The sequence below is a fragment of the Mya arenaria genome, chromosome 8 (genome assembly GCF_026914265.1).
Source record: "Mya arenaria isolate MELC-2E11 chromosome 8, ASM2691426v1".
Classification (NCBI taxonomy): Eukaryota; Metazoa; Mollusca; class Bivalvia; order Myida; family Myidae; genus Mya; species Mya arenaria.
This window is the reverse complement of record NC_069129.1, coordinates 47,450,359-47,460,997: the sequence shown is the minus strand read 5'-3', so window position 1 is coordinate 47,460,997 and position 10,639 is coordinate 47,450,359. Positions and strand designations below refer to the sequence as shown.

Sequence of the window (10,639 nt, the reverse complement as noted above, 5' to 3'; positions counted from 1 at the left end):
GCACAATTTCAGACTTCCCGTTAGGTACCTATATTGTACTCAATATTGTATCCAACAAAAATTCTGTCCTGTGAATTGAGGGAGCATGAGATGTAAAAAACATAAAGGAAAATATTGAACACTAGAAATTTAAATGAATTGAACAGTAACTGTTGTCTAAAAAAGAAAACCTCAATCATCACTGGAAGACAATCTGTTAAACAGTTATTGGATGATGACATAACCGCATGCTGCTTCAAGAGATATTGGAATCCCACCTTGTTACAAGTTGAAATGCCAACCATTGTCCAATGGATTGTGGTATTGAGAAACAGAGTGTTCTCATGCTCAGCGCTGGTATTGGAATAAATAGTACCAACAATTTGGAGCATGGTGGTGGTCGACAATGGTTTAAAAGACAACTTCAAGGAGTGGGAATATACTAGGATAAACTTCTGAAAGTGCATTGTTTCAAATAACAAGACAAATACAACTTATGATAAAGTAATTTATAAAAAAAACATTATTGTTTTAAAGTGTATGACAATTAAAATTGAATTTCAATTTAATTAATATATTTTAAAGTTACCGTTATACCTCAGTTGTGTTAGAAGATGGATTATATAGTTAGCTGTGGATTACTATTAACAAACTGGAGCTTTTTCCTTCTTGGTTTGCTCATTGGGTTTTCTGACCAATCTGTCGCTGAAATTAAGAAATGTAAGTACCACTGCCTAGTTTTCCAATGCTTTAAATACGCCATCATACATTTACATTGTTATTATAAGGGAGCAAAGAGAGAAAGAGCGAGTATTTGTATCGTCCACTTTCCCTTAAGACATTCGTCAACGAGTAATTAAAAATAATGTAAGTTTACGTTTTAAATATTTATTTTGATAAAAAAGGCATCTTGGCTGAGACCATTATATTAAACCGATTGTAACAATTGTCAAGACAAAACTTGAAAACAATATAAACTAGCTTTACATATTTTTTAACTTTCTTGATTGTAATACCAGAGAAACAAAAACATAATTCAACTCTCGAAGAATAAAGAAATACATATATATTATTATTTCCTTTCTTTTTCTTCTTCTCCTTCTTATTCTTCTTCTTCTTCTTCTTCTTCTTCTTCTTCTTCTTCTTCTTCTTCTTCTTCTTCTACTTCTTCTTCTAATTTCCTTTTTCCTTCCAACTGTTTTATTATGATATTTTATAATTTGTCAATAACTTAGTGTGCTACAATCATTGAGAGTTTCATTTCAATTTTAATTCCAAAAAAGCATGTGGTGATAAATGCAAACTATTTTTAATATACAGAGCTAACTATATTAATGGCATTGCGTTTCATCTTGTAGATGGATTGGCTACTTTGTTATATTTGATTGTTTATATTCGCTACGTATTCTTCTGTTCTTGTCCCTTTCCACTAGTCAAATGTTGGTACCATGAAATAAGATTTTTAATGCAAAGCATTCAATATATTTTGCAATACAAATCATATATTTTGGCTAGTTGGCTTATCTCTGTTTAAAAAGTCTCCATGACGGGTAGTGCACATTTGTTTAAGATAGTGATTATTTAAATGAGCCCATTTACAGGTTTAAAAAAACAAAGCATCGCATTTCTCCACAAAATGTGTTAGTATAATGTGCGACGAAAGAAAGCGTACATGTACTACATCTTCCTTATTGCACTTGTATGACAACTTATTGTTTGATATATAAGGGGTCTTGTAAATTCCTTGTTTTGTCGACATCTTAGACAATGTTGTCCTTGCTCATTTGCCTTTTAATTAAACATTTTTGCTGCTAGGTTGTTCCTAGTAAGCACGTATAGAACTATAGTTAACCATTTTTGTCATGGATTTATTCTTACCATGTTGCAGACACGCTGTGTAACGAGAAGGTTGATATGGAAGCGAAGGGCATCCAACAAGGAGAGCTGGAGCTAGCCATCAACACAAACACCGGAAGTGACTCCCGCGTGTCTTGCGACTTCACTGTGACTGCCGAAAACGGCCGCCACGTCATGTTCTACTTCACAGACCTCTTCCTTGGCTCCCCAAACTTTACTGAACGCGTGGACCGCGCGTGCATAGAGCCACGTGACATCAATGGAAATTACGAAACATTTTTGGCAGGTAAAGAGATGTCACCGAAACACGAGACATAAACACAGATACGTTACATATATCATTTCTTGGTGGCACATGTAGAGTACAGAAAATTCTCAAATGAGCGCATAAAGAGCAGTCTTCATAAAGTTGCGTTTTGCAACTGATTTTCTGAGAGATTTAGAGATCGATAGGTACACCATTAACTGCCAAATTAATCAAAATCTCATTTGGTCGTCATTAACGGGTCATGTTTCATTAATAGACGACATAAAAAGGGCAGTAAATGGACGTCAAAACTGCGCACTGATTTCCAAGGCATTCTATAACATTCGTAATAAAGTAAGGTTAATTTACTGTTTTATTCCAATCTTAATGAGTTTCTATCAAACCGGCTATTCACTTCCAGCAGGCTTAGATTTTCACCGATATTATTGCTAGAATACTTGACATTTGGGTATAACAACATTAAATTGTTTAATTCAACATCAGTCAATAACGGTGCTAAGTTTTTATGTACTAGACTTGTTCTTATTATATTTTACGTTCCTTTTATACAGTTTCTGATTTAAGTGGCGCATGTTTAACAAAGTCATTAAACGAAATATAAAATGATCTCGTATCTGGAAAACTTTCACTTTGATAGATGAAAAGCTTTCGCCTCAGTTCCAAAATATGTAATTGTCGTAATTTTCTGTAGGTTTATCTATATTATTGTTGTTGTTTTTTAATTTGTTGAACAGATTAACTGCCTGTATTTTTAAAATAATGTTTAGATAACGATCATTTTCATTTCTCTGATGAACATATCAATAACATTGCTAATTTTGGCATACAAAATACATATTCTCCGCTTGTTTGAATATACTCTTTCCGAATTAATTCAAAATCACTTTGCCTAGATAAAATGCCACACAGTGCTTCCAGGGAGATTTAAGATAATAAAGGATAAGATATGGAACATATCTTAATTTCGAGGCGCTCGAAATAACTCAGCTTATTATAAATATATTATTAGGATATATAAATTTCTGAGACGCCTTAATAACGTCATTTGTTTCTGTTGATTAAGTGCAAGTAACCTTTCTGTACTCAGTGTTGTTAACATGACTCGAGGAATGTAAAAAAAGGCTTCAACCAAATTAGTGAATGCACTGATATTAAAATGAGGAATTCAAAGCCTTCCTGTTGCGACTTCTTCTTTCTTCTTGTACTTTTTGTTGTAATAAACGTATACACTATCCGCATCAAATAAAATTTCAAGATAATTGTATTTGCATCGATAAAAAACGGAATAGTGTGTTAGACTGCTTTTTGTATTTAATTGATATTGGTCATACGCCTGCCATTTACAATATTGACAAATCGCTCAGTTTCCCTGACTAGCAATTAGGGACGACGAAACCGGAAATAACATAACTGAGGCGAAATTGGAAACATGGATGATTGTTCATTTCAGGCATGCGCCCCTACATTTGTTCCCGGACGCAAGTGGATATAGGCAGTAAAGTGTACGCTACCACCGGAAACGCATTGTCGTTAAGATTCTATCGTAACCGAGGTTACGGCATTCGCGTCTACGTGAAACTGGTCTTCACAGCATTCAGGCTCGGTTGGTGTGATTATTATTCTGTCCGATGATATGAGTTGTTTTATTTGTCTTTGCCTTTTATACAAATTCTTACCCCTTGCTGTTGTTAGAATACAAACATTACAATTCTGCGGATATAAGTACTCGATACTATAAGGTTAGGTTTAGACTTTCAATGGTGTATTCATTGTTTACCCTTTATTCAGAGTTGCAGTTTCCTGCCTTTAATCGAGACTACTATTTATAGTGTGCATCTTGAACATTGCCAGTACAAATGTATACATTATGTTAACACTGTATGTAAATATTCGATATACTTAAATGTGATTTTCTAAACAGAAAACGAGGACCAAATGTTCAAGTGATGTTTTATTCAGATCTTTCAAACAAAGAAACGGAAACATCTAAAAACAGATATTGTCGCTAGCGATCCCTATTCAAACACTTTAGCAAATAGCAAGTTCATACTGTCGTTATAAATCTTCGGCCACGTTTGTGCACACAGTAGAGAACTATAAAAGTTTCAATACACTTCATGTTGGGATTTGTTAAGTTCAGCTGCTCAAATTCTTATTTTACATAATAAATATTATTTATTTCCGATGTCACAATGCATAAAATACTCGAAAACGTTGCAGTAAACTACATGCTTAGCAAATTTAATGCCAGCCATAAATGAGGTTAAAGATCAGATTATTCACAAAGATTCCATTTATTTTAAGTTCTCAAAGAAAAATTGCCCAAACCGCACACGGTTTGGCGCTCCGATATGTGTTGTCTTGGTTGTCATTGCTGGTGTATGCCTTGATAGAACGTACCCCAGGTATCGTTCTGACATGTTATGTGTGTTCGAGAATGAAGCCACTTTTACGAAGGGGCTTTTTTGTTAGCGTTTTATTCATTATCCATTTCTATCCACAGCAATAGGTGGAATTTAAAATACGTGTGGAACAATCTTATATACTGATCCGTACACATATGTTTTTAACCATCGAAGACAAAAAAGCTGTTAAATAGTTGAATCTTTAATGGTAATATATTTCTGGGTTGAACAAGACGTTGTAGGTTGATTGGTTTGGAGCATTTGGGTGTAATATTGCAGGATTCTAGTTTCTTAATAATTTAACGTTTGATGCGCATATACTACCCAATCAACGAAAATCGTCTATGGCTTTATACTTTAATTCATAAAAGGAAAACCTACGCAACACAACAGTCCTGGTTTAATGTTATGTTGTCTTGAAACATGTACGTCGTGGGCTGGGAGGTCCTGTATTACCTATCGCTTAAAAATATTATTAATGTTTTTCTTCAAATGCTGGAAGAATCTTTCTTATAACTTATTAACTTTTTATTTGCATCTTCAAGACAAACAAGCAATATTAAGTTCTCCTTATTGTAGATAATATAAATAATAAAATGAAATCAACATGTCTACTCCTCTTAACTACACTAAAATGAGTATAATTATTTCATTTTTTACATATAATATTAAAGCACAAACAAACAATTTAAACAAACACTTGTATTATAATACTCTCTGCAATACTGACAGAAATGGAATGTAGCTTAGAAGCCTACACTTGATAATTTACATGCAACCATGGCGCCGAAATTGGGCCCTCTTATAAATGTCATGTTTTTTTATATACAATTCACCCCCTGCCTCATATTTGCAAAAGAGGGCATCTAGCGATGTCTGAGCATATGATTTATGGCAATAGTAATGAATATTCTGATTAATTAAAATATCCTGGTACGAGTATGTGATTTTGTCTGTGTAGTGATGTGACTGTAGGGACGAAATATATTTAGCAACAGAGACTCTTTGCATCCCTAATCGAAAACAATTCTGGAATTATCTGAATATAGAAATTAACTGTTGCCAGTTGGGAACAGATATGGATTTAACAATGTAATAAAGTCACGATAATTTATAACGATGTCGCTTTGAGAGAGAAAAAATTGTGACTTATGATATCAATTTGTCTTACCAAGTTCAGCCAAAATATTTTACTGGGATATTTATTTGTGATGTTCGTTGTGTTCAACGGGATGATTTGCGAAAGTCTGCGTTACATCATTGAACATGTTAAATGGCACGAAGTCTTGAATAAGGAGCTCTGTTTACTCTCTTGAAATTCAAAATACATGAAACAATAAGATATTAAACTTCATATATACATTTTTCAGTTTACATACTTACCATATGACACGTAGACGCAGTATATACGACTCATATGGACCGTTTTAGTATCAAAATATATACATATAATGTGTAGGTCTGTTCAATATTGATACATTAAGTCGGTTACATTTTCAACTGATAAAAGGCTCATGTACAGTCTCGCGTTTGTGATTTTTTAAACAATTATTAAGAGAAGTATACACTGTTGACCATGGCTTTGGTTGGTAATTCCCAAGTTGTAAGAATAATTGCCCGAGAGCAATTATTCTTCCTACTTCAGCAATTATCAACCAAAATGCTTGAACCGAATTTTCAAAATAAACTTTGAAACTATCTAGGGTTTGCTTAGCAAGAAGGTTTTAATTTTTGAATGACGTCAGCTATTAAAAAGTAACGTCTAATTGGATATTAAAAAGCACACCTTTTCTCATTATTTCGTGTTTATGTCGGATGATTTTGATATCTATTTCATTATGTGAGTACAGGTATGGACGATTAAGCCTAGGAATTGTTTCATAAGAGTCTCTGCGTGAATGACCCTAGACATTTGGGTGGATTAATTTACTTTTCTTAGCATAATAAGTAAAATAAAGCACTTCCTTTCACTGCTTTTGATAAATACGTAGCATGTGTAACACAATAACACACGTAACTGCAACATGGTGTGTCTTTAACTGTTAAAATAATTTCACTTTTTCTTTCATCGATAGTTCCCCTTCAAAGTTTCGCTAGTGTCATTTTTGCTTACTAGTAGACCTTTTCTGTTCCTTCTCAGTGTTGTACGTGCTCGTCTTTGTCGGACAATTATGCAAACATCGCACTCATATATTGCTATAGTAAAGTGTACTATATACATATCCATGTGTATTATTTTATGTGAAAAAGATGTATTGCTCAATAAAATTAAATAGCGTATATAAATCGCGCAACAATACTAATTTATTAGTATTCCGTTCTGTTGTGGCTGTGCAATGGGGTATTTGGTTTTAATGTGTATTCTGTAACGCAATATCAAGTTCTTGCCTTTTTTCTGTCATGGTTAGTTTAGAATTGTTATCAGAGGGAAAAGGGAAAAATAAAATCATCAGATCTACATGTCATGAATAACTTCGTTTCATATCGACATTATTTAATCATTCTAAAGGTTTTTTTTCGTTTTTGTTTTACTTTATTTAAGGAAATTTACGACCCATTCTCATTCAATCAATTGTAAGATATTCATATACTTTCAACTTAAGGAAATCAAAGACTCATTTTAACATTTCAGGATCCTGTCGTACAACTGAGCGGAAGTGCAACAACGAGCGGTGCATTGCGCATGACATCGTGTGCAATGACCGAAACCCGTGCGGGGACAACTCAGACTGTCCCACGGGCCTTGAACACTTATCCAGCTGGGCTATGAGCGGCATTGTAATCCTGGCTCTTCTTTGTGGCGGCATCGTCATCATCATGGCAACCGTGTGTCTCCAGCGAGCTGGCAACAAGAACTATGATTTGGTAACCCTCGTTCCCTTAGTTTGTCAATCATTATGTTCAAAATTGTCGTAATGTTTTGCGTCAATGTGCAGACAGGTTTCCACAAAAGCATGTCTTTAAAATAACAAAGTTTTAATTAAGCATACACATACATATTTCTATAGCTTACTAGTTAAAACAGTATTTATATGCGTTAAGAAATCATTAACATGGAAACGTTCTACGCAGTATTTAACTTACAAATGTATATTTCGATGCTTTTCTGTTTTATTATTTCTATATGTGAAACCCGCAATTGTATTGTATATCATACATTTATTTCCTCATCACTTTGCTTATTTGCCCTGCTGGGTAGGCAGTTTATAAAAATTGAGCCGGATGCTATACATAATATCAAGTGATGGTAGTTTTGAAACAAACTTAGCTTTGTTCCGTAGATGTACATCAGTTTCTTGATTTTCCTTTCTATGTTTCATAAACTGAAAATGTACATGTCTTCTTGGTGGCCTTGAGAAACGGTGTGATACTGATACGTGATATATATATATAGATTCACCTCAATACGGATACTCCTATGTTTTGAAACTATATTGATTTGCTCTCAAACATATTTAAGGTAGCGTTTTCAATAATTAATGGGTTCAGTGAAAACGATCGTGGTATTTACAGAATAAATCACGTTCAAACAGATGGCTGTGAAATTGTTTGTTTATTCGTCAGCCATGACTTTATGATACATGTTATCGATATTCCCATGCGGCAAATTAATAACTAATATTTCTATTAGTATGTGAATGTAACGGGTTAAGATATATTTGCCAAGAGGTTCTTTAAACGATGTGATTTGGAAATAATGTGTTAACATATGCCACTTCCACGTTGTTTTATATTTTTAACGATCTTTTAACATAGAAGTGCTTAAATTGAAGGCTCACACCGAAGGAGTTCTTGGATTTTCTGTACAACCTTAATATATGCACTTATGCATCATATTTAGTGGCTGAATTAATTTGTTGACCAAAAAGAATCGGCTTAATTTTCATTCCCTTCATTTTTTCATCTCTTAAAACGCTATGGTTCATGCGAAACAATGTTATATAAAGCATTTATCATGTGCTAAGAAATGAAACCTAGTATTTCAAGTTATGTTTATTTGTTATGCCCTCTTATATATTTCTGTCACTGTACATTCTTAAATTTCTTACGTAGAAGAAATATTCAAATGTTGTATTTTTCTACAGGACGACGTCACAATTCCTGCAAACGGAATGGTACATCACGAATGCCCGCACGTTGAAATGAACGAAGTCCCAAACATCGATAAAAAGCCCAACACCAACTTTGACAGGGGCTCAAAACGACAATCTTTCAATGAAAGTAATAACAAACTGTCCGGGTCTACAGAGGAGGGTGAAGATGAAGACCTTTTAAGAGCGGAATCTGACTCACAGTGTAGAAGTGATCGCGAAAAGCTCATACAAACTCTAAACAACAGTACGTTAGCGGTTGACAAAGCCGGTATGTTAAAGGATGATCAATTTAAATCGAAGAAGCCAACGCATGTTGTTACAGTCAAAACGTACTCAAATGGATCGGGGACGTCAAGTTCAATGATAAATAATAGAGGTGGAGTGACAACATTTACTGGAGCCGCGCAAAGTGATACACGAGTCGACTTCAACAGCAATTCAAATGCGACAAGACCCCACTCAAGTGGCCTTTATTTCTCCGAACATTCTTTAGTGTTCTCGGATAGTGATAGTGGTAACGAGGATGAGAACAGACTTCAAAGAGTGCACGATTTTTCAAGACAGTCTTTGAAAACAAAATACGTGCGTCCTTTTGATGATCACATATCTGATGTTAAAGCAATTGAATTGAACACAAGTAGTGAAATGCTAGTGATGATTCAACCACCTCCACCTCCGTATGGTGTTTAGAAAAATCAAAGTGCTTTTGACAAACACAATCACAACAATATTATGTCCATTTCAACACACTTATTGCTGCCCCGTTGCCGTTATCGTTCATGGTGGTTCTTTAATTGTAAGATTTCCAGACAGTTTCGTTTCTATGAAAACAAGTGTTATCATTATTGTTCGTATTATTTGTGACTGACGTTTACATGTATATACGAAAATATATACGAGAAAATATAATTTAGTAATGTTGCCTACACAATGTACCTTCTTTTGTATGTAATGAACGGCTAATGTTCGACTTTTCATAGGTGAGGGGGAATCTTTTTTTTAATTGAAAATAAAATAAACCTGTTTAGCAAAAAAAACTATGTTTGATGACTGGGCTTGGTTTCAAGTGTCAAATATCGCATCATACATGGTTTATATTTGTTAACTTACTTTTTTACCTGATGTTACTGCAACATCCGTTTCGGCCATCAGTTTTATATAAGCATATAGAAAAGCATAGAATAAACATATATTCATATTTGCCTAGTAAAAGTACCGATTCAAATATGACACCAACTATACACATCAACAAGATACTTTCTAAGAGATCAGCTAGCAGAATAATACATTCCGGAAAATGTTTTCAGGAATCTTTCTTGATATATAATGGCCAGGATGATGGGCGTCGGATGACGACAATAACTGTTTATACGATGGAATCGATTACTTAACAATTCCTTCAGGACATATGGACAAAGATATGAGACTGTTGGACAGCAAATTCTAATCTATGATTTAATCTCCTCAACATGTCTCCAACATTGCCACCGGATATGGCAGTTTTGCTGCATAATTACAATCGTTATGTTCAGGCACTTAAGAAAGCACGTTGAATGAGGCTTGTTGTTGACGAGTATGTCTTTTTGATTACATAATTCTACGAGTGGGTGTTTTAAACAGTTATATCTTTGACATTTAATATAATGAAAACCACAGGGACCAGCAGCCAATTCGTTAGAAATAGTGTTTAAAATCAAGTTTAATTATTCTTTGTCGCCTAGTAGAAGCAACTAGAACTGTTAAACAAAAAAGAATTTACTCCTGTAAAACTGGCATTTAAACAAGAGTATCTCACAGACAAAGCAGCAAATATTGTATTCCGGTTTTTTTTGTAAATATTAAAATAGAATATATAGGGTGTATTGGTTTTAATTGTGTATGGAAACTATGCTATGTGCGATGAATAATGAAATGATATTGCAAGGTATTTGTACTGTTTAATATAAATACATAAAAGGAGATGTTTATCACCCATAATATGAAGATGACGTTGTTAAGAAGCACAACAAAAAACACAAAGTTCAAGTACAATTACA

General features: G+C 34.0%; 1 protein-coding gene across 1 annotated transcript; it reads left to right on the top strand.

The window, feature by feature from the left end:
* The first annotated feature begins 576 nt into the window (after positions 1 to 576).
* LOC128242320 (uncharacterized) lies at positions 577 to 9,428 on the top strand. Its single transcript, XM_052959424.1, has 5 exons — positions 577 to 699; positions 1,868 to 2,122; positions 3,555 to 3,707; positions 7,142 to 7,374; positions 8,595 to 9,428. Exons 1-5 carry the CDS (start codon positions 594 to 596, stop codon positions 9,291 to 9,293), a joined length of 1,446 nt encoding a protein of 481 aa, XP_052815384.1. The 5' UTR covers positions 577 to 593; the 3' UTR covers positions 9,294 to 9,428.
* The last annotated feature ends 1,211 nt before the right edge of the window (positions 9,429 to 10,639 follow it).